We start from the raw sequence: 26,081 nt of genomic DNA, 5'->3' as shown, positions 1-26,081 counted from the left end.
GAGTGCATGCATGTACACTTGATACTGCTTTCCTCACAAAACACACAGGAACACGCAATGTCCAATGATGGGCTATTTCCTTTGCAAAAAAACAAATTCACGTCAATCATTTTGATCTTAATATTAAAATATTTTAGCAGATTTGGGATTTTGCAGAAATTTAGTATCAATGATGCAGGAAGAGAAAGACTTGGTAGCATACCGCATCTGTTTTATACGTTGTCAACATTTATTATTCACATCATGCCATTTAATTTTTATTTTGAATGGAATACGTGAAAGATCTTGTTTCGACATAAACCTCGAAAAGCCTCAAGGATTGACATTTAAAATTACAAAAAAAAATACCCATTTTTTTAGGTAGTTTACAAAACAGCTCTGCAGTCTTATTTTGACATACCCTTCAAAAGCCACAAGGACCTGTATGACATTTAAAAATACATTTTTTTAAAGATATTTTACAAATCAGTCCTGCAGTTGAACTAGAACCTTGTCATTCTTCAGGGTGGGTGATTCTTCTTTTATTGTACCTTAAGCTACCGTCGTCTCTGAGGCAACTCTTCATCTGGTTTGCGTTTTCTCTTTTAGCAAAGTCTCTGACGCATGTCACTGAGCATAGCTTATTGTCTAATGAAAATGGAATGTTAGGATCTTATTGTAAGCGTTTAAAGTACACGATTAAATTAACATTATTGAATTAAGTTTCTGTCACTCATCCAAGAACGTTTAGGGCGGGACATGTTTTGTTACTAAGCAACTATTCATTAGGGTGTGTTTAAAGTTTTATGTTGGCTTAGTGATCTTTTTTTTTTACATTTTGTTTTACATTTTAGATAAACAGCAATCATGACATTGCAGTTTCAGATGTAATTACTCATGATAGTAATCATAATTGACTAAATTTGTAAAAAAGTTTTTCTTAGATAATTTTAAACATCGTTTAATTAGCAATTATATTATACTGTAGTATATTAATAGTAATAGTACTTAGAATTTGATATGATGAAACTAAGTACAACATTTGGAGTAAACTTATCTTGTTATTCAAACATAATCAGTGGATCTATTATTTTTAGCAGTTTTATTATGGCATGTTCACTTACATATATTTGTATTTAATAATAATTTAACATTTGTTAATTTCTATCAATGGTCAACAATACAAAAAATAGTAATATATATAATTAAGAAATACAAATACCATTAATAAAGAATCTTAAAAGAAGATCCCAACCAAGATTTTAGTTGTACTGAGCTTGTAAATTAAAAAAAATGTTAAAAATAGATAAATATATAATTTATTTTGTATGTCTTGTCAGTTCAAACGTTAAATGGTGATCTCACATGTAAGTATCATACATTGGTGGATATGGATTCTTTGTTTAAATCTGAGGTTAAACCTCTTTTTCTTTATTGCCAATCATAAAACAACAACTATAAAGTGGCAGAAAACACAAAAGGGAACTAAATCCCTATGACAAGAGCCTGTGAATCCTCTTACCGAGTAGCACATAAAGATAAAATATAGCATTTCAATAAATATATCAGAAAATATCCACACAAAAAATATAAAAAAACCATTCCTAAAAATACAAAACAAGCAGAAAAGTAAAAACACTTTACCTACGCATTCTCTTTACTCTTTAATTTGTAAAAAGTTCTCATATACGTCATTGCTATCGTAATTGAGTCTTTAAAAGAGAATCGTATGTCATTTCTACTTTCCGCTACTTTCATTCAGAGTCCGTCGGACATCTTCTCAATCAAAAAGGTGAGGTCGTTTGGGTGGATTAGTTTTTTTTCTAATTCTGATAGCATGTCATGTTAAGGTCGTAATACGTAAAAAGTGACGCATATTTCAATAAAATTAATCAAAAAGGAAAATGCAGCTCAGAATTTAAGGCAGATAATTCAAAGATTATTATCAGTGGAGCCAAGCAGTTCATGTGGTTACACTTGAAATCCAACATAGACCAGAAGACTGCTTCCCCTGTCCCCTCCCTGAAATACCTCTCCACAGAAAGTTCTCCACCCTAGAGGATTTAGGAGTACGCCTGTGATTTAACTAAATGGAGATTTGACATATGTGTATTGTCAGTCAGTAGGCCAATCATAGCGTTACGCTGCGGTGATTCATTTATCTATTCTCGGCAGATGAACCCTGGGAAAGATGTCCGCTCTCCTGGGAGGAAGTATAAGACACATCATGTTTAGGTTCTCTGTGTTTAGACTTAAATTGATAGGTTGATTGCAAAAGCTGTAATGTGTAAAGAAACATTTTTCTCAACCTTGATATAATGAACTTACATTTTTATTTGATTAATGCAGTAGAATTACCTCTATTAAGGTGACACCTTCAGGACCCAACAAAGTATCACCTTTGGCCTTGGTCAGTGGCGTAACAGCTATAAGCGCTCACTCACTAAACCCTTGGGTCCCGGAGCATAAGGGGAAGAAAAAGAGAGAAACAAAACAGGAATTACAATTTGTCGAAACAGGCTGAAAACTCCAGAGGCCTGGAGGGCCACTTAGTGTCCTAAACCAGGGTTTCTGCGTTACTCCACTGGCCTGGATGTTCCTTGTTTGTTGTATATGAAGAAGCATCCCCTAGAAATGTCTCTTGAATATGGTTGTCTCAAAAGAGAGGTTCTATTGTAATATTAATATCATGTTATTCTTAAATAGCAGTAAAAATGTATGGCACAATTGGGTTCAGTTCCAACAAGGATATTCCAATAATGAATTAATTGTGTCCATTCATAATCTTTTGTGTTAGCATTATCTATAATTCTGCAATATTATAGGGCCTAGCCTGTTAATAAAAAGTTTATTAAAAGTGTTTTTTAAATGGAGATATACTATGATGGTACTGCTCATGTTAACTATGAATATGGCATTTATTTTCTTATGGTCAAATCAATTTTTATTTTTTTTTAATTCAAAGTTTGATTGATTTGTGATCTGTTTAAAATCAAAATTTTATTAGAAATGATATTAGTAAGTGAATTACCCACGGTAACTTTAGACAGGACACATTTATAGATATAAAACACTTTGGTCAAACTAGGATATAGCTATCTTCCTCTTCCTACGGATTCCCTGACTAATTTATAATTTTTCTATCGTACCAATCAAACGTGCTTATCTATCACGTCAATTCATACATTAATCATTAGTGTTGAACTTGGGATACAGAATTGTTAAAGTCTGGGTGACTAGCGGATTTACATAATCTGTTCATCATCTATAGACCAGTGCGACAAAATCCAGCCGTGATATAGAAAGAAAGTTTCTAAATGATCTGGGAATTAATCAATTTTGTATCGTAGTCTTGTTGTCTTTGCCGTGTTATTATTCTGTTATCTTAGCATTACATATCCAACGAGTATTTTCCCTTGTTAGATCTTGCAATGAATTAGATCCTTATGGTATTATAACTGACTTTATTTTAAGATATGCCTCAATCTTGTTAAAATGTCTTGTTCGTTTCTTGAGTTAGTGCCAATATCATTTAGTTTATTGCAAATCAACCTATATTTTCATTTAGTTTTAAAATATTCGGATATCATTCTTTAACATACAATTAACTGCTATACTTTTACTATATTCCCTTTTTTGTTAGCGTCATTCTAGGATATAGGCTTCTCGCATAAAGTTACCTAAGCACTACAGTTCCTTGCTTGAAAACGTAGCTTAGCATTATTATCCAATCAAATTATAATCATTATTACTTAAATTGTGTGACGTCGAATTCTAGCATTCTGTTGCATATCCACATTGTGACCAACCAATAGAGGGTGCTGTAACATTTTCTTAATAAATACCAACCAATAGATGTTTTATTACATTAAACGTATGAAATGGATATTTGGAGTAAAAAATCACTATTTGGCTAAAATGAGTTGGTTGGTATAATATGACAGTTTAAAAATTGATGCATGTTACATTAAAGTGTGTTAAATACCATGGAAACATTAGAATACCCAGTTACAGTTGATTTGATAGTAAAACATTAGATAACAGATAAGCCAGTAATTTATCAATGTGAATCATCTTCATAAACATAAGATAACATAACAACCTTGAAATGAACAAAAATATTTTGGATAAATTAGGTCATTCTCTGACAAATGTTTGATTGAATTTGTTATATATCCCATTGATTGATGTTATATATATTGTAGGTTTATGTCAAGGCTTTAGTATGATTTAATTATAATAATGTATTGTTAATTTGGGCAAAAGTAAGCCATGACTCAAGTTGTCCCCAAACAAGAATTATATTAAATAAATTTTAATCACATTATTGGTAAGTAAATTGTAAAATTTTATATATAACGTGCCAAATGCGTCAGTTACACATATTACACATCTGTTCTCTGTATTGTATTATGTTTGCATATAATTCACAGGTTTTTCATCCCAGTTAGCAATTTTAACCGAAATAGAACGATTGCAACGAACAATTAATTATTTTTGTCTGTCAATGCCGCTATGAGGAAGCCGAGTACCAGAGGCACGATAATTTAGGATAAGTCTATCACGCAATTCTTTTAATTGATTGATTTAATTAGACAAAATACCAATTATTAATTTCAAAGTAGTGTATATTGAGAATATGTTGAAGAAACTTGTGTTTAGTGTATTGGTGTGATTAATTTGACTGAATGTATAAATGTAGTAGGCCTATTGTGGGTACATTTTTAACAAAACATAGTCAATTAATTTTATCTACTATGTAATATGTTATATACGTCGGTATGTAAAGGGAAGATTGAAATTCCCTGTTACGCATTTTACATGATTCAAAGGAGAATATAAACTGAAAATGGACAAACGCCCTCTAAATGGTTTTCATTAAATCGTGACTGCTACGTTACATTGCTACATTGTGTAGATTTCACCAACACAATTGGAGGACACCACGATTTATACCCAGATACAGTGATGTAGCCACGAGAAATAAAATTCAAAATGCTTCATCTTTGCTGATTGTCATGGAATAAATTGTGGTTGCTTACATTGTTTGATAAAAAAGGTTAATTGCCCAAATATGGTATGGATATGCTTAAATATGGTAGTGATATGACATCATCATGTCCATATATGGGCACATCACATTTGTTGTCGCTGAAACGAACTGTATCACAATGGTGTCAGAAATTTGAACAATAAGCTATTAAAATAACAATAATAGTGTTTGTCTTTGTTATTTTACATATTACATCATTATCAAAATTAACACAGTTTCCCCGACAAACAATACTAATATTTAGCTGTATGGCCCTCAGGTATAAATTTATATTAGGCTCATTTCCAAAATCTAAGAATAGGCCTACAGATTTAAAACATAATTTTTTATGTGGGAAATTGTTTAGACCTTGCTAAATCGACCCTGGGCATTTTATTAATTTTTAAATTCTGACTGGAGCCATTGAGGCCAACTGTTTATATTTTGTATGATAAAACAGAAGCATACAAATACTACCGTAGCAAACAAAATTAATCACTTAAATAGTGAATGTCGATTTGTGAAGTGAGCCCTCTATAGTTGTGGAACTTTTTTTTATATTCAAACAACTTTGAATCTATGCTATTACATAGTAGATACAATGTTGAATGAAAAATGTACCAACATTGTATCAAATTTTCTGGTCAAATGCAGTTTTTTATCTATCCTGAAGGAAAATACAATTTAGGCCTACAATAATTTATGTACAGAGTATGAATGTAACATAAAGTCTACAAATAAACTGTATCTATGGATACAGCAGGCCAGCAAAAGGTTGAACAAACTACACATTATACAAACATTAGCAAAAGTGATGATTAACTAGCCTATCTTATCACTAGCCTAGCTGCCTCTTTTTTGGAAAAGGTATTAAACCCCCTGTTAAATTTCTTGCTATGGTAGGCCTAAAGCAATTTTTGTAACATACACTTAAGCACCAACAATTCTTCTATTTTTAATTTCTCTTTGTATTTTCTTGTGCAAGACATTCTGTCCCATTGTCCTATTGTCATTCAAAGTCTATTATTTTGGCAATGTGTTCACTATTGTTATGAAATATGTATATTGTTGTCCTTGATGAATTCATCTCATCTCAAGTTGGATTTGTAAATACAATAATCCTTCAACTTTCTTTTGGCCTTCAAGTAACTATTGTAATGTTGTTTTAAAAAGCTGTTCAATACACTCAAGTCTTACATTCATTGCTATAATATGTAATGTCATTTTTAATTGATTGCAACATACAGGATGTAAAAGTGTATTGTCTACCAATATGGAGAAAAACATGAATTGCGTAAACAATCTATGATTACTTCTACTATGTTTACTATCATGGCACAAAGAATGTTATGAACAGAAGGCATCATCACTTTCATATCACCTTGAAAATCTCTGGAGTAAAGCTCTGTCTGCACTATCAAACTAGTTTGACCAAAAAAGTGTGATGTGCCCAAATATGGTATGGTATGCTTAAATATGGTAGTGATATGACATCATCATGTCCATATATGGGTGCGTCACATTATTTTGTCACATAAAGTTTGATAGTGTAGACAGAGTTTTACACACACCAGTGTGTTAAAAAAATGTGTTCTTATTATATATTTAAGTTCATATAGTGATCTATAGAATAGATTGTAATGGCATATATGTATTGCATAATACTAATTTGTAGTACCTATTATTCACAATTGTGGGTTTCCCTTTACTTGAATGAAAGAACCACAATAGTATCTATACATAATTTCAATGGGCCGGCCATGGATGACAACCACAGGGCTAGTGTGTATCTCTACTTTCGAAGCACAGGTTAAACTATGTGGTTAATTTGTCGAAAGTACAAAATTTACTAGAGCTTAGAATGTAAAAGTATTATTCATTCATAATCAAAGTGGGAGTTTCTATTAACATATTTGAGGTTTTATTCTTTGTATTTCTATTCTATTATCTTGCAACTGAAATAATTTGATATACCGTCTACTCTAATATCAAGCTGTTAGAACTTAAACTATGGCGTTAAAAGGGGGCATTTCATAACGAGTACATGTATGTTAAACAAGAATTCTATGAAAGTTGAAAACCCTCGGTACAAAAGATTGTCCAATTGTTTGTAACACTTTCCCAGCAGGTAAATCAATGTATGTCTGTTGTTGAGGACTTGGAGTGTTTACTCAACTGAATAGCTTTACAACTTGCTTACCCAGCCTTATAAGCAAACTAAAGTATAATGATTCCAAATTGAATTACTTATCAAATGTTAGACCTACCATGCTCATAGTTCTCCTTAGTTTCCTGTTTGATAATTTTAATAACTAACTAATGTTTTTTTATAATGTGATAAGTTGTAATTAATTTGTGCCATTTTGTGTACACTTATGCAGTTTATTTTTATCCGATTTCTAGATAATATTCTACTTCATTTATCATAATTTATTGATTTTAGTAGTTAGAGTTTATTCAGTATCAATTATCAAGTACATTCAATGATAACAATGAGACTGAAAATAAGTTAAACTAACTGAAATAATTATAAGAATTTTAAAGATTAAGCTTGACAATAAAATTATCCAAACCAAAATATAATCATAATAATTATAATTGATTATAATAGATTGTGGCACAGTTGCTAGGTGTTAAACATATTTAGAGTGCTGGGTTCGGTTTGCTATAACACTATTTTAAATTTAGCCTTCATAAATGAGGTGTTTGGATGTACTTTAAATAAATTATTCATACACATTTTTTAATCCGTTTTATTAGATTATATATGAATCATTCTTATTATCATCATTTATATTATTTTTACAATAATCATATTTAACAATTATTTCCGATTAATAAATTTCTAAACTTCAGGTCGCTTTCTGAAAGTACAATTTAACAGGTTAGAGCACACTGCTTGAATTACATCTGAGAAGGCCACTGATTGGTTTAACCACGTTTAAATTACTTAATGTATTCAGGAAATTTAAATGGTGTGCTATTAAAAATAATTTATATGCCATGTTGGTAGCTGACATTTGTGTTTGTGGGGGATATGTGTCGTAGACTACGACCTTGTGTGTGTATTACCGCAAGAACTTAAGTAAAGTGTCTGACAAAAGAAGTGCATAATACCGTAACAAACTATGCTTCAAGATTTGTTTTATAATTCATCAAAGTACTTACACAATTGAGAGACCGTAGTAGAAGTGTATAGCAGAATGAAAGCATGTGCTCACCATAAATAGCTTTAGTATTACTACATCAAATGAAAGTATTTAGCTTTGGAATTTTAACATCATGGATTTTATTGATGCGGATGATGTGTTTGTAGAGTTTTGGCTTGGATCACAAACATTATTTGAAAATGTTTCACCAAAGGTAAAATAATGTTTTTGTTATATAACCCCACAGTAATTTATTTATAATTAGTATTGTAGGGCACATCTCTCTGTTACTGATATAGATACTATGCATACTTATGTTTGTTTGTCTATTCTATGCATACTACTTAATTAGTCTATGAACTTAAAGGTACATTTTTGTTTATCTGTGTTCTGTACAGTGTATACAACTGGAATGTCACAATTAACGTTATGAGCATGTCACTTGATATCTAAATAATATAGATGCTACGCATACTAACTAGTCTACATCAGAACTTATGGTTAAGTAATAATAATAATAATATTTATTGGTTACTCTCCTTTAAAACGGAGGATACTCTAGTAACAAGAGGTTCGACCCATACAAAATGTTTACAAAATAAAGTCATTACAATATATATATATATATATATCCAGGTACAAAAAGTTAATAATGGTTCACAATTACATACAATTTACAATTTTTTTGTGTTTTGTAGTAATGTACAATATATACATTTATGGAAATATTTTAGGTCATATCACTAAAATATCATTAATTGATGCTATACAGTACATAATATAACTATCTATACTGTAGTAAGTAAAACTTTAGAGGTCCATTAAATTGTTCTGTTGTGCAGCAATGAATGTACTGGCATTTATTTCTAATTAATTTTAAAGGGCATGTTATTGACATTGATACATGCATTCTAGTCTACTGTATAAACTTAGGAATACATTGATAATGAATGCAACCCAGAACAAATCTGTATATCTATAATTAATATTATACACACATCAGGCATAGAACATTAATTATAAATTATTAATTAATTTGAAACAATAAAGATGAGGAAATCTGTGAGAATGAGAGTAATTCGCCCCAACCAAGACTCGAACCCGGAACCTTCTGCTTGATATGCAAATGTCCTAACCATTAGACCACTGAGGCTATCTAAAACTAGTACAACACAATTACTGTAGTGTGGATAAGCTTAGATAAGTATAGGCCATTATTACTGTATTATTAATTATGCTTTACCTACTGTAAATTACTGAATTCATATTTAAGATAATCACAAAAATACATATTTTGTACCGTAAAATTATTTGATTTATTGTTTTTAGAGTAAAATATTTATGTAAAAATTAAATTGGACTGAATTAACCTTACAAAGAAAAAAATTTTAGAAGATGATACTTATATAATATATTTGAAATACCAACTTTAATTTAATTTTAAAAATAGAATAAAAGACTCGCAGTGTTATATTAATTCTGAACTCAGTAACTGGATCAAATAAATTAGACTGTTTTTGTTAGATGTTCCATACACGTTGGTTCCACAATGCCCCATAACGTGAATAAACATTATTTACTCTACTCAAGGAGTCAAAATGGAATTCCAAATATTAGTTTCTGCTTAATTCCTCGGTTTAACTTATCGCAGAAATGACAATTAGTTAAACGTTTTTCTAATAATAATAATTTCAATTAGATACTGTCAATCATGTAGAACTTAGCCCACCCAAGCAGCTACATTTTGAGCCCATGGGTATAGAAAGTGGGTCTACCAACAGAATTAGACCGATTACTATGCGGGTAGATCCAGGTCTCTGGCCTACATTAAATGCTTCTTTAATGTTAACATTCTTAAAACATGCGTAGTACTTTCTATGGCTATTATGTACTTTTCTAGGCATGTGACCTACGACATTTATTTCATCATGTATATTTAAAATTTTAAAATGTAATACTGTACAGTTGCAAATATGTTTAGCTAAATTTATACAAAAATTACATATTTGTAATTAAAGTATTGTGAATACTGTATTTTCAAAAGAATTATAATATGCACCAAAATATTAAACCATATTTAAATCAGGTTAGTTTGAAGATAAAACAATTATAATTTGAAAATAATAAGTGTACATATACTTATGTTTCAATAGTACCGTATGAACAATGCAAATTATACAATGCATAAACATCTAAAAATAACATTATCATGAGGAACTTCTAGGCCTAATACAATATTAATTAACATGAAAAATAAATGTTATGACAGATTTTCATAGAACTAAGTAACCAACTAGTTGTCGATAAAACCTTTGTGGAACTAGCACTGTACATTAACTAAACTAGTTATGTTAGCCATAACTAGTTATTTTACTACAATTATGGTGACTTTCCCATTTCTTCTTGAACGTTGCTGTAAAATGTTTACCTTTAACATTTAATAGACCTATTGTGCAATTATTCAATGTGGAGTGTTTAATCTGCAGTGCCCTTTATTTGATGTTGCTTTTCACTTTATATTGTATTCATTATTTAGTTTTTTTCCTAATATTCTACTTCAGTTTCTCTAGTATAATACAGTACAACACCTATTGATCGTACAGCTCCGAGACTCAATTACTATCCAAAAAGACAAATAAGGGACACTAAGGGTTGGTTCTCTTAGTAAGGGTGTCCTCTGAATAAGGGTGATTCACAATATTTTTTAAATAAATATTTAAATAGTTTCATAATAGTGGAGGTGTTGGAGTTATCTAGAATAAGTTTTTGCAAGTCAGTTGTTAATTGGACAAAAATTATAAATTGTGTCATCATCCGGCATTTTCATATATTATAAGATATCGTTAACTTAACTTTTAAACATTTATTGATACCTACAATACAACACAATAAATTGTAAAAGATTTTAATAATTATAACAGTTGTAGATATTATGTTTCAAAAATATCTCTTCCCACATTGTGTTCAGCTTGTAAGAACTGAAAACACTTTTCTTAACATTTTTTTAATGATTACGATATTGAATACAAATTGAATCGAAAATTTAATGATTTTTTTCAATTTTCGTTTACTGAAAAATAATCATTACCTATACCTATTAGTAAAAAATTAAGAGGCTACAACATTTTTTTTATTTGGCCTTATGCATAATTTTTCTTAATAATCTGTCTAATCAGCGCAATGATTGACACATTTTCAGTTGCCTAAATAAATCCTTCATAGAGGTTAAACTTACCCACAGGGTGTACGTGACATGTATTTTCATGTAGATCAGTAAAAGTCAGTGTAATTAATATTGTACCATAAATAAATGTAATAAATAAATTAACAAATTTTCTCGTATATTTACAATTTGATATTGCGTGCAATTTATTTAATTTAATTTATATTTTGTTTCCTCTCATCATTTATCAGTGTTGAATTTGTTTTGAGAATAAATATAGAAAATTAAGAAGTCTGTTTTCTATTTTTATATACAAAATGTAATTAAAAAGTAGGACAATATCTGGGTTCAAATTCAATCCTCTAACCAGATACATTAGTTTGAAGTCACTACGCACAACCATGTCTGCGTTTTATGGTCCATTTTTTTTAACATTCTTATGAAATCAAAGCAGCTTTTTTGCTTGTGTTTTTTTTTGCATTTTAAAACTTTTAATACAGAGAAATAAAAACTAAAACTTTTTGATCAACTCAAATTTGAAAAACACAGAATCAGTGTATATATTCAAGGTGTTTGACTTAATATGAATCTCTCTGTCTCTCTTTATTATTAATCTTCTGTGTTATAAATTGTTATATTTAGCATTGTAAGATCCCCAGAGACATACTATAAACTTCTTCAATGGGCATTTACTCAGCAAAATACTACAATTATGAGGTAATAATCATTCGTAGAAATATCATTGATACTTCATCAGAATCCCAGCTGGACTGTTTACATAACAATACAGATATCAAATCTGTGGCGACAGATAAATGTTGTACCTTTTTTTAGTTACCCTTGACCTTATCCCATGGGATTTTAATTGAATTACTCATCTTCATCCAACATTCCCAGTGCCAACATTTCTATATTTCCTAATGATCTTTCAACTTCCTATAATTGATTGCAATAGTCTTGATATAAAATTCATCAATAAAAAATAAATAAAATTAATATTAATAGAAAATGTCAGAAGTTTTTACCAATCACGTCAAACAGTCAGTTGTCGTATGTGCAGATGATATGCACAAAATGCATTTGTTTACATATTGTTGGCAGTGGTGTTTAAATCATCTTCGTTGTTTTTTTGTTGTCATTAATGGGTTGTCTTTGGTTAGCCTATTTCCTGCTCGGAGTATAGATAATTTTAATAATCAACAAACACTGAAAGCGCTCTGATCATTACGAAATAGCGTTATATAAATGTCGCATTATTACTATTATTATGTTTTGTTAAAGAACATAGCTACAATCATCATAAATTACGACTATAATTCATTATTAAAACTGACAAAATTGTAGATTTTTTGAAGCACTTTAATTACTCTGTCAATACTGAAGTTGAATGATACATAAAATGAATGAAATTTGATGGTAAATAGGTCAATGCCAATGCTTTGTGAACCAATAGAGATAATAAGACTTTTTGATTGTCTACTTTACAAATCATTTGTTGTTAGTACTGTCACATGCAATGTTATTATAGGTACATGCACGCTTGACTGAGTATGCTTTTTGTGAGATTCACTCACACGAGAAATAAAAATATTATCATATATTACTCTCACCGTTCCTAAAGCCACACGTTAGTGGCCAACCTGAAAGTCTGCTTTACAGAATGTATTTTAGATCAGCGATCCGCTTTTTATTTCGGTTCCCGGGACCAAACTACCCAGCTGGACCAACGCAATAAAATAGCCCTACCATGGTTGGTAGCTGGGTAAGAACATTTATAAGAATATGGACGTGTAGGCCCCGGAAATTGCATTGTAATTTATTTGGAGGGTTAACTTGCGCTGATGATCCACCGAAATTCAGTGCAGTCCAGGGTTTCATCTTTGTAACGGACGTCACCAGGTTAATATCACAGTTCACACAAGATCAAGAATCTTTTAGTCTCACATCAATTGCATTTGGTATATTCACCATCATTTTTCTGCATGATCAAACCACATAGGCCTATTTCAACCATTCATCATCTTGACATTTCATTGTTTGTTTGTCCTTCGGATAGCTTGTTTTTGGCAGATTTTCATGTTTTTAAAATTGATTATTATTTGATATACATCCTCACTTTCTTAATTCAGAGTATGAATTTATCAAGTGTACTGCCCTCTATATTATTTTACTTTCTTTACTTTTTTTTTAGTAACAGTCAGGTTTTTTCCTACAGTAATCTAATCAGTAAACCCTTTGTACTCAGGAACATAGGAATCTAACTTTCTAATTCTAGACCAATTTATTTATTATGTTATACATTCAGGTCACAGAGAGGTCAAAGAAAATAGTTGACCTGATATTGTTACCCATACTCTCCTAATAGATTTCAGAAAATTAACAGCTATTGTGTTAATTCATGACGATATCAGCATTTGGCTGTTGTATATTATATATTCATCACAAAAATCGACATTTAGCTGTTGTGTGTGTTCATAACATTGTACATAAATGCCTTCCGAGAAAACAAAATCAACAACTATTGTGTTTATTCATAAGCATGTTAAATCCCTTCTGACCAAATTATAAAGCAAAATATTTTCATTGGCTTTTATAAACGCTGGATCTATATGAGCTCGCCGACAAAGCAGGAATCGTTGAAATGTTACAACGGTGGAAAGATGGCTGTGACACTAGGTATTTATAAATATTAATTAAATGCTGATGGCTATTAATGAATCAATTATAAGGTCAGGTGTGCTACTGATATTTTGAGTGTCAAACCCTTGACCTTATTCCTGTTTAAATAAATAAATTATCTAATTACATTATTTAAATCAGATTTAACCAAATTAAGTATGTGTGCCAATTAAAAACTAATTTTAAGATCAATATATTTAAGTTTGTTGATCTAGTGATATCATTGTCAATATCTGATATCATGTTGGGCCAACTTTTAGTTGGAGTACCATTTAAGCCAACATTTCTGTTTACTTATTTATTCATATATATTCCTCTACTCAGGGTTAGGGTTCAATCCATTTTTAGTTGTTAACGTTTAGCCGATGCCGTCTGTTAACACACATATAATTTCACAAAAACAATTTGTATTTCAACATAAAATTCATTATATTTTGTGTAGAAAACAAACAAACAATCATCATTATTTGTATTGTTCCACATATATAGTTTAATAACACAATTTAATTATGTTAAACAATGGCAGGTGTGAGTTTCATATGTTAGCACAAGTTATGTTTTTATGTTTATTACACAGATGTTAATGACACAAGAAATCATAAACGCATTTGATTTACCAGTGAACTTTTCACGACCACAACACCTTTATGTGCCAAGGCCGTGTTTAAGAGCTCTGTGAACCTGTTTCTGCTGCAAAATGTAACCGATTATTAACCGTGAATAAATTACCCCCGATTTCAATAACCAGTAAAATGGTAGCATGAAAATAATTGTTAAAATCACCCAAACCATTTTAACTGGTTATTTGTTTAGTTATAGTTAGTTTTGGCAGCAATGCAAACTATTATTTGATTGGCATTTGACCGCCTGATAACATTGCATTCTGGGTAATATTAACGTTTTTTCTCAACAACCAACCACTAATTTAAACGGTTATTTGAGAGCAGAAATTTAGAAGAAATTAAGTCAGTGTAACAATATTCTAAGCAAAATGTGTTTATTCATCAATATCTCAATACAGTAGATTGGGTGTGGGAATGCCATGTAACCAATTACCATTGTTCAAATTAATTTCCTATACCAAAAATTCATTCATTTTCTTTACAGCAGAAACAAGATCAAACCCTTTTCAGTGCCTATCCTCAAAATATGATATAAAAATGTATCAAATATGGTATATTTTATAATTTTAATCATTTTATTTAAGACATTTTTGTAGTTTAAGATATTTTTGTTTAGTTCAAGTTTAAGTGCACCACCATTATATGTGCTGCCACTGACAGAAACGTGAAAATAATTTATTTGATGATAAAATTACCAAACGCAACGATTTAAAAATAATTCACATGAATCTAACAAAAGATATTGATTATTCTCATTATTGATCTCATCTCATTTATTAACGCATAATAAAAGACTTCATTTTGAAGTACAGCCAGCCTGTTTGAACTGCAGCTTAATGTTTTTTTTTAAATAAATATTTTAGAAGAAATAAATAAATGTTTTCTAATTGCACCAAATCGTGATGGCTGACTCCGTGTAGATCAAAGCAAATGAATTTTGAGAACAATTTTTCAGAAAATTAACATCAAGCAACGCTTTCCTGCTCTTAATAGACAACTTATCAGCTTTCTGTAGATCACTTATTAGTAGTTGGCCTCTGTATTTTGCAAATGATCACAAAACCTCAGCAGCAGAACCCACTGTGTCCAAATGTATTTAATTGATTTATTTATTTGCATTTTTAGTAGAAATTTTTTAAAAAGCATTTTCATACATATTATACCTACATATCAAGATTTGTCAAGTGTTTATTTAGTAATATTATCAAACAATAACAGCTTAGTGTTATTTGAAACTACTGTTTGAAAATTTGTTCTTGATATGTTAATTTGATTAACTTGAATCCGTAACCTGCGTAACCAATTTATTGCACATTGTTGCATAAAACGTGTGTAGCTCATTCTTATTGATTGATATAGAAGTACCTATTCCAAATGATGTTATTTTTAATAGTATCCATGGAGATCATTATTATATTGATACTGAAGATATTCAACAATTGTGTCTGACTACGAACAAACAAAAAATATGGAATACTATTATTATTATTGTTGTTAGGTGGACTCTATAATATATGCGATTTCAAAATTAGTATACTGTACCTTAAAAAACGGATTTATGGTATAGAGCTAGACTGCTCTATATTACAGTAATATTGTGATGTATCTTAGCAACATATTGTATACTTCTGATGTATCTATATGGGGCTTTGATGAAAAATAGAATGAGAGGAAATTTACAATAAATAGCTTCAGACTTCTAATTTTACAGTTTGTTATTTCGATTACAATGCATAAGATATACATATCATATTCCAAGTAATACAACTGTAATATAAGGTAAAAATGTTCTTGTCATAATTAGATGTTATAATTAATAAAAACATTTCAAGGGAACAAATAAGTTGATAGATAAGTGAATTACAGAATAAAAATATAAAATAAATAAATCACAACTGTTAAGGGTGACTGCAATAACAGTGATTTGCAAAAGGAAGTAAAAGAATATTGTTTTAAGGTATATTTTTATTTATTTCGTTATTAGGGATCTGAAACAATAACATTTCTTAGCATAAATTATCATTTTTATGCAATTTACCAAAGTCTTGTATCTGAATTTAGTGGCTAAATTAGGAGCTGGGATTATACTTGGTCATATAGAATCTAGCTCTCCCTTTTAACAGCTATTAAGAATGAAATAATGAATGTAGTGGAGCTGTTGCTTGGAGGTTAACCTTGCTTGCCTCCCAATCCCAAGGTCCAGGGTTCAATCCTGACCTAGTCATAAACTCACGACTCTTTCAACTCACTCCCTCAAATGAGACTTAGTTTATAAGCACTATCAATTATTAATTATAAAATAGTTTATCCATCCTGTAATTGGTGAGTTACTCGCTGTTGGATGCGTATGAAATTTTTTTTAACAAATCAAAAATAAAAATGAATATTTTTTTTAATTCTTGTGTTAGCCCTTCTTGATATGTCCCTGCACTTGAGTTTAGTTTTGACTTAAGTGTAAACTCATGGTTTTAACTATTGTTTGTAGTTTGTACTATTGTTTGTGAGGTTGTAAAACGATATTATTATATGATATGTATTATTTCTGGTTGTATCAACTTGAATATCCTTAGAAACATAATACTGACAAGGTGTGCAGTGTTATAGGTTTTTAACCCAGATGAGTTTGGATAAACCCATTGAACTGACATTTCAACTATTATTGTCCGTGGTGACTTATTCATCTATTTTGGGGATTTTTATTGAATTGGTGTCGTTACCCCTAGGGCAATTCGAAATGTATTGAAAATTTAGAGAAAAACTAATAATTGCACAATTCATGCATAAAAAAATGTGTATTTTTATGTTTGTAAGCAAGATTGGTTTTATTTTTTGTGTTAATGCTGGCTGTGATCATTATCAGTGTTCATTACGATCCTCATTTCAAACTTTTACTGTTATCATCAGTAATAGTTATTTTTTTCATCTGTTTCTTCACATTCTTCATTGTGACTGTCATTGACTTCATCATTATCATCATCTTCATCACTTCATCATTATCATCGTCATTATCATCATCATTTTAGCCATTTTCAGCCAAGTCGAACCCCATCCTTTTCTGTCCTGTGCAGCTCTCTAACAGTTTTTGCTCTTCCTCAGTCTGTTTTTGGACTTCATTATGTGATAAGTTTTGTCCATCTGATGTCTAAATAATATTTACTTTACTACAAAACATACTGTTAAACACAAATATTTAATTGCAATGTATCTCAAATTTTCCACTTTTCCATAATATAATGACTAACTATATTAATATATATTTATTATATTACTATTATTATTATATGCAATTTGTTAAATACTATTTGCTCATTACTATATTACGCCCAAGTTATATACAAATACATTTGATTGATATAAAGTTTTACAACTGATCATTATACTATAGTCATGTTTAGATTGTGATACAGTATTTAGTTGAAAAACTCTTTAATCAAAATAAATTATACACTAGCTTCATGTTGCATAATTATTTATAGATTCCCATTATATATATATATATATATATATAAACAAATCAGGCACAGAACATTAATTCTAAACCGCCCGGTGATATACTGAAATTTAATTAATTAATTTGAAACGATAAAGATGAGGAAATCTGTGAGAATGAGAAAAAGTCGCCCCAACCGAGACTCGAACTCGGACCGCCTGCTTGATATGCAGTTGTCCTAACCATTAGACCACTGGGGCTTTCATGGTATTGTTCGAACTCGATTGGATAGCGACTCTTTAACATTCTCGGCGTGGTACGGCGGAACAGCACTAGTCCTCAGTTGTACGCACGCGCACCAGAGATCAAATTGATACGCCCTCATCTTACAGTATTTTTATTCACGAGGCGGGATCTCCGAAGAGATACTTTTATATATATAAACAAATCAGGCACAGAACATTAATTCTAAACCTAATATATATATATATAAATCAATGATGTTGCGTAGCACTGTGTAAATTATATATAAATCATACTGTAAATTATAGAAACAGTGCTCATATTCGGAACATGATCTCATAATCGCGTCGAGCATAGCTCATTGGCGAAAGTTCCGTATTTTTTCATACAACTAAAAAATACGGAACTTTCGCCAATGAGCTATGCTCGACGCGATTATGAGATCATGTTCCGAATATGAGCACTGTTTCTATAATTTACAGTATGATTTATATATATAAGCCCCAGTGGTCTAATGGTTAGGACATCTGCATATCAAGCAGGCGGTCCGAGTTCGAGTCTCGGTTGGGGCGACTTTTTCTCATTCTCACAGATTTCCTCATCTTTATCGTTTCAAATTAATTAATTAAATTTCAGTATATCACCGGGCGGTTTAGAATTAATGTTCTTTGCCTGATTTGTTTATATATATAAAAGTATCTCTTCGGAGATCCCGCCTCGTGAATAAAAATACTGTAAGATGAGGGCGTATCAATTTGATCTCTGGTGCGCGTGCGTACAACTGAGGACTAGTGCTGTTCCGCCGTACCACGCCGAGAATGTTAAAGAGTCGCTATCCAATCGAGTTCGAACAATACCATGTAAGCCCCAGTGGTCTAATGGTTAGGACATCTGCATATCAAGCAGGCGGTCCGAGTTCGAGTCTCGGTTGGGGCGACTTTTTCTCATTCTCACAGATTTCCTCATCTTTATCGTTTCAAATTAATTAATTAAATTTCAGTATATCACCGGGCGGTTTAGAATTAATGTTCTTTGCCTGATTTGTTTATATATATATATATATTAATATTTTCTTTTAATTACTTCTATTATTAATATCATCTACTTAACTACTGTACACGTCACTACTTAAAATATATTTATAAATTTAGTATAGAGTCATTGAGGTTGTTATGAAAATACTTTTTCCAATGTTACTATTATAGTAAACACATATATAATGTTAACAACAGTACTATCCTATGCTAGTAGTAAAATATACTATTTGTATTTAATTATTCTTACCTATTCTAGTATTCAATAATCATGAGTGTCCGTATATAAAAATACAAATTATTTGAAAAAATATGACAATTAAACATTATAAAAATTAGTATATGTAATATTTGTTACACTTGATTAACCAAATAAAAAAATTTTCAGCACCAAATCAAAACAAAACAAAATAATTTTTTTTTTAAACATACAAAAAAAAATCATAACTTTTATGTATTAAAAAAAAAATTCATATAGAAAAGTAGAAAGAATGTGACATCCTTTAAAAAGAACTAGATTTTCAGAATTAATGATTTTTGTTAATTAGATAATAATTTTTATTGATAAATTAGACATTTTATATTTACTATACAATTAATGTTTGACTGAATCGGTGTGACATACAAAGTTAGCAAAATCCCTAAAACTATAGTTTCTTTGTGATTGGTCATTTCAGCGTCTGCAATAGAATTTCCACAACGTAAACAGGACGACAGCACATGTAGTTAGGATTGTAGTAGCACTAACCATGGAACCACTACTAGTACCTGGAAATTTAAAAAAACTAAATATTAGCAAATACAACATTCTTAATGTTAAAAATACACTAATTGGGAGAAAACATTAAAAAACAAAAATTGGTACAAAGGTACTTCCAAAGGAAGTTGGAGGATGGTAACCCCACAATGCTATCCTAAAATTTGGAAGAAAAATTCAAAAATACTTTATGCACATACGTACAGAAAAGAATCGCAAAAAAAGTGTTTAATCCATGTCCGGTCTTTCTTAATTTTATCAAGCTTATAAAATAAATTAAATGTACCAGTATACAATGTTAATTGCAAATTTTAGTGAGCAATATAAATTTACACAAGTTTGGTATTTTGCAATCAGTTCAAATTATGTGTGATCTATGGGTTTGTTTTCATGACAAAATAACTTCAAATAAACTATATGATTTTGTTTGTGTCAAGAATACTGTGTGTTTGTATGCTCCATTGCCATAGAAGCCACCCATAGAATATTAGTCAATCTGTGGTATAAAAGGTAACAAAAGTTCTATAATAGCTATTCAATAGGTGAAACAACCCTAGAAATCTGCCAGCCTGCTTTGCTGATTTTCACATTACTGAATAATTGAATAGAAATTGTTCATTGAATGTAGCAACCAACAAGGATATATTCAGAATAGAGTTCATATCATTTTTTTTACAATCAAATAAAACAAGATTTAAACAATTTAAGAAAAGTTCTAACCAAATAAAATGTGTAAATATATAAAAACATTGCTATTCTTAGTTTGCGGTATATATTAACTAAGTTTATTATCACTATATTAATGATACTGCTAATGGCAGACATTTGATTTTGAATATTTTTTTGTTTTTCTGCACATTTAGGTGATGTGATGTGCCCATATATGGACATGATGATGTCATATCACTACCATATTTAAGCATATCACTACCATATTTGGGCAGATCACACTTGTTTTGTCAAACTAGTTTGATAGTGTAGACAGAGCTTTATTCCCAAATTATTTTTTTTTAGGTAAAGGTAATGGTAATAATTTCAGTATAAATAAAACATTTTATCTCTCTTTTGATTTGTTTATTTATGATTTTCATGTTTTATTTCAGCCACAAGAGATTCTTGAATCAAAGTGCCACACATTTAAAACTAAAGTCTTCAAACAGCCTGTCACATGTGCTGTGTGTAATGAGAGTATATGGAACGAGGGGCGAAACTGCAAAGGTAAGTCTGTCTGTCTGTCTGTCAATTGTTCTTTTTTATTTGAAGTAAAGGATGGTTTATTAGAGAGTTAGAAAAGATATGATATATGTATTGAAATAAAATGAAAGCAAGTTGATTTACACAAAAAATTTGTAATTACCATCAGAACATGTTTCCATGGTTGGAGTGGTTTCATCGGATTCTTCATTTCCATTTCCTAAAAATTTACAAAAATAGATTAGCATAGATCCATAACAATTTAATGTACTTTTTTGTCAACTACTGCCACTGATAGTATTATAATACTTACAGGAGCTATAATTAGTATAGTAGAAACTCTTCTTTGGGACATCCCTATTCAGAGGACACTCCTATTCAGGGGACACTCCTCCTAAGGGGACACTCCTCTTAAGGGGACACTCCTCTTAAGGGGACACTCCTCTTAAGGGGACACTCCTCTTAAGGGGACACTCCTCTTAAGGGGACACTCCTCTTAAGGGGACACTCCTCTTAAGGGGACACTCCTCTTAAGGGGACACTCCTCTTAAGGGGACACTCTTCTTAAGGGGACACTCTTCTTAAGGGGACACTCCTCTTAAGGGGACACTCCTCTTAAGGGGACACTCTTCTTAAGGGGACACTCCTCTTAAGGGGACACTCTTCTTAAGGGGACACTCTTCTTAAGGGGACACTCCTCTTAAGGGGACACTCCTCTTAAGGGGACACTCCTCTTAAGGGGACACTCTTCTTAAGGGGACACTCCTCTTAAGGGGACACTCCTCCTAAGAAGCAAATGAGGAAAGGCCATACCCCTAATCAGGAGACACCCCTACTAAGAGGACACTTGTTGGGCTATGAAAGCACTGTAAGAAGAGATGTTTGACCAATTACAAACCTGATTGATCAAATAACTGATTATTTTGAATAATGGGTAGATTAATGAATGAATGAATGAGGCTTTAAACGTAGTGGAATGCTTAATAAAATTGTAATATTTTATTTATAATTACTGTAACATGGCTCCTCAATGGTCAGAGGGATTGTTTCAGAACCAGAATTTCCGTTCTCCTGAACTTCACAAGTGATGTTTACTTCACAAATGGATGGTATTTTTGCAGTCAACTTTGGTCCGTTTACTTGCACACATTTGAAGTCATCAGGCTCTGATATAATCCATTTGAAGGTGGCATCCATTGTCTCATTTCCAACACATTTCAACTCCAATTCTTGCCCGACCTTATATATCTTATCTCCTTCAATAGTTATTTTTAGTTCCTTTCCTACAGTAGGGGATATAATATACAATATATGAATTCACATATACAATCATATTTTAGTTACGGTTTAGTTAACTCAGAGAAGTTTGCAGAGGGTTCTTGGTTTGAATCTCGCTTGGGACGCCTTTTTCTCTTTTCACAGATTTTCTGTACCATTCTGGGCTTCGAAGCATAGCCGACTGTGGGTCACAAGAGGCAAATTAGCCTATGTAATATATACCAACACACAATAAGTTTCATGTTTTCTAGTTTATATATATAAACATTAATTTTTAGTATATTACTGTACAATTTTGATTTTCCTATGCCTGTCTAATTTGTATATGTATATATATTTAACTTGCACTGATGAAGGGCTAGTGTTGCCCGAAAGCTCTGCTAACTTTTCTGGCTGTTTTACTTTATCGTAAAAGGTAAGTCTGTCTGTCTGTCTGTCAATTGTTCTTTTTTATTTGAAGTAAAGGATGGTTTATTAGAGAGTTAGAAAAGATATGATATATGTATTGAAATAAAATGAAAGCAAGTTGATTTACACAAAAAATTTGTAATTACCATCAGAACATGTTTCCATGGTTGGAGTGGTTTCATCGGATTCTTCATTTCCATTTCCTAAAAATTTACAAAAATAGATTAGCATAGATCCATAACAATTTAATGTACTTTTTTGTCAACTACTGCCACTGATAGTATTATAATACTTACAGGAGCTATAATTAGTATAGTAGAAACTCTTCTTTGGGACATCCCTATTCAGAGGACACTCCTATTCAGGGGACACTCCTCCTAAGGGGACACTCCTCTTAAGGGGACACTCCTCTTAAGGGGACACTCTTCTTAAGGGGACACTCCTCTTAAGGGGACACTCCTCTTAAGGGACACTCTTCTTAAGGGGACACTCCTCTTAAGGGGACACTCTTCTTAAGGGGACACTCTTCTTAAGGGGACACTCCTCTTAAGGGGACACTCCTCTTAAGGGGACACTCTTCTTAAGGGGACACTCCTCTTAAGGGGACACTCTTCTTAAGGGGACACTCTTCTTAAGGGGACACTCCTCTTAAGGGGACACTCCTCTTAAGGGGACACTCCTCTTAAGGGGACACTCTTCTTAAGGGGACACTCCTCTTAAGGGGACACTCCTCTTAAGGGGACACTCCTCCTAAGAAGCAAATGAGGAAAGGCCATACCCCTAATCAGGAGACACCCCTACTAAGAGGACACTTGTTGGGCTATGAAAGCACTGTAAGAAGAGATGTTTGACCAATTACAAACCTGATTGATCAAATAACTGATTATTTTGAATAATGGGTAGATTAATGAATGAATGAATGAGGCTTTAAACGTAGTGGAATGCTTAATAAAATTGTAATATTTTATTTATAATTACTGTAACATGGCTCCTCAATGGTCAGAGGGATTGTTTCAGAACCAGAATTTCCGTTCTCCTCAACTTCACAAGTGATGTTTACTTCACAAATGGATGGTATTTTTGCAGTCAACTTTGGTCCGTTTACTTGCACACATTTGAAGTCATCAGGCTCTGATATAATCCATTTGAAGGTGGCATCCATTGTCTCATTTCCAACACATTTCAACTCCAATTCTTGCCCGACCTTATATATCTTATCTCCTTCAATAGTTATTTTTAGTTCCTTTCCTACAGTAGGGGATATAATATACAATATATGAATTCACATATACAATCATATTTTAGTTACGGTTTAGTTAACTCAGAGAAGTTTGCAGAGGGTTCTTGGTTTGAATCTCGCTTGGGACGCCTTTTTCTCTTTTCACAGATTTTCTGTACCATTCTGGGCTTCGAAGCATAGCCGACTGTGGGTCACAAGAGGCAAATTAGCCTATGTAATATATACCAACACACAATAAGTTTCATGTTTTCTAGTTTATATATATAAACATTAATTTTTAGTATATTACTGTACAATTTTGATTTTCCTATGCCTGTCTAATTTGTATATGTATATATATTTAACTTGCACTGATGAAGGGCTAGTGTTGCCCGAAAGCTCTGCTAACTTTTCTGGCTGTTTTACTTTATCGTTTTTATTTAGCTTTTCGCTTTTTTCTCCATTGAGATCCAGCCACTGATACCCACAGCATTGTCATTTTTTCAGTAATTTGCTTTTGGATTTATATATTTAAAGGCATATAGACCTTAATCTGCTTGGATAAATATTGAAAATCATATTGAATTGTTACATTTAAACAGTTAGTGTATTAACAAATTTATAACATGTACGTTTTCCTTATTGTCAAGGCCAATTTACACAGACGAGCGCATAGCTTGTTCCACGTAGAAGCAGATTTCCACTCAACTGCTCTGTATTTTGTGTAAATGGTCATAAGAAATTATATTTTATGCTTATATATTTATGTTTTCAGCTTACCTTTACTGCTTATTGTCCGTCTGTATAAATTGGCTTTTATACCACATGTTAGAATTTCACCATCAAAGGGGTTGTGAAAGAGTTTTAAAAAGAGCTCTACGAATCATTTATGGCATGAACTATGTATCCTACGAGTCTGCTCTTAAATTGTCAGACCTTCCATCGCTAGTTAACAGAAGAGTCCAACTCTTACTGAAATTTGGATTAATAAAGTCTGATACATTTAGAAGAACTCTTTCCACTGTTCATGACATTAGCAGAACCCTGAGGTCTGCGTGTAAGCCTTGACTCGAAATCCTGTTTGGTCGTACAGAGAGATTTAGATCTTCAATAGTCTCTTTCTTAGCTGGACTCATTAATGATGATGTTTCAATGAATATTAAATAGGCTGGCACTATTTAACTTACCGGTGGACAAATTTTAATGTGTTTTTTTTTAAAACTAGTTTTACTATTTATAAATTATACATATTTATACATATTTTTTACTTCTTTTCAGCCTTTTGGCTGCCGTTGTATTATTGATTTCTTTTTTTTTTATGAATAAATATACCTGAATATAATTTGACTGATTAAATCAATTATAAGTGTGCAGTGTTCCTTGCTTAATATAATCATTACTTTTTAAAAACTTCTTAATTGGCCAGTAAAGTGTAAAAAACCTACCTGCTACCAGTGGGAAACAGAAACACATAAAAACCAATTTTCCACTGAAAATATCCATGATGTTTTAATGTACCTTGATCTACAATATGCTCAGTCAGAGACACTGTGAACAACAAATAAGAAGATAAAAAGAGCTAGTATTGCATATAATCATCCAATCTCATCGACACACTGAACTGTGAAAGATCGTAATAATTATCCAATCTAATTAATTTTGACTGATGATGAAATATCAATATTTCTAACATATCTTAACTTAATTATACACATTTAATTTTTTCAATTCAAAGCAACATTTATTTTCTCCTTTCATATACAAAATGGATTTCAATGAACAATATATATGTAAACAAAATTTCGAAAGAAGAAGGTACACGCCCAGAAAGATGAAAAACACATCTTGTGGAGGACGTACCTATTACAGACACAGACAATGACAATTTAACAA

The 26,081-nt window shown here is 31.3% G+C and overlaps 2 protein-coding genes across 5 annotated transcripts in view; one reads left to right on the top strand and one right to left on the bottom strand.

Moving 5' to 3' along the window:
• The window catches only part of LOC144837343 (tensin-3-like), a 191,018-nt gene that overhangs the window by 102,611 nt on the left and 62,326 nt on the right, over nucleotides 1-26,081 (top strand). For 2 of the 3 annotated variants that reach the window (XM_078692407.1, XM_078692425.1), the window contains one exon: nucleotides 21,193-21,307. In XM_078692407.1, coding sequence (XP_078548533.1) covers nucleotides 21,193-21,307 — 115 coding nt within the window. Of the gene's footprint in view, nucleotides 1-8,209; nucleotides 8,375-21,192; nucleotides 21,308-26,081 lie in introns of those variants that run through there. The other variant, XM_078692417.1, reaches the window with a different exon arrangement.
• Nucleotides 19,881-25,736, bottom strand: LOC144838037 (uncharacterized). Of its 2 annotated transcripts, none has more exons than XM_078693394.1 (6): nucleotides 25,634-25,736; nucleotides 23,948-24,217; nucleotides 23,116-23,172; nucleotides 22,297-22,566; nucleotides 21,447-21,503; nucleotides 19,881-20,100 (listed from the first exon to the last, which is right to left on the bottom strand). In XM_078693394.1, exons 1-6 carry the CDS (start codon nucleotides 25,689-25,691, stop codon nucleotides 20,006-20,008), a joined length of 807 nt encoding a protein of 268 aa, XP_078549520.1. In that variant the 5' UTR covers nucleotides 25,692-25,736; the 3' UTR covers nucleotides 19,881-20,005. The 2 variants fall into 2 exon arrangements, with proteins under 2 accessions (XP_078549520.1, XP_078549528.1); XM_078693402.1 differs by having other exon boundaries at nucleotides 23,116-23,157.

This window comes from Antedon bifida, chromosome 1 (assembly GCF_963402885.1).
Source record: "Antedon bifida chromosome 1, ecAntBifi1.1, whole genome shotgun sequence".
Lineage (NCBI taxonomy): Eukaryota > Metazoa > Echinodermata > Crinoidea > Comatulida > Antedonidae > Antedon > Antedon bifida.
The sequence above is the reverse complement of the archived record's forward strand: the minus strand, read 5'-3'. Positions and strand labels throughout refer to the sequence as shown.

What these genes read in the sequence shown, in the direction of transcription:
- LOC144838037 (XM_078693394.1), bottom strand. Translation starts at nt 25,691, where the DNA reads ATGGATATTTTCAGTGGAAAATTGGTTTTTATGTGTTTCTGTTTCCCA. An exon ending in CATTGAGGAGCCATGTTACA is followed by an intron (nt 23,173 to 23,947) that starts GTAATTATAAAT and finishes GTAAATTTTTAG; the next exon opens with GAAATGGAAATGAAGAATCC. An exon ending in CATTGAGGAGCCATGTTACA is followed by an intron (nt 21,504 to 22,296) that starts GTAATTATAAAT and finishes GTAAATTTTTAG; the next exon opens with GAAATGGAAATGAAGAATCC.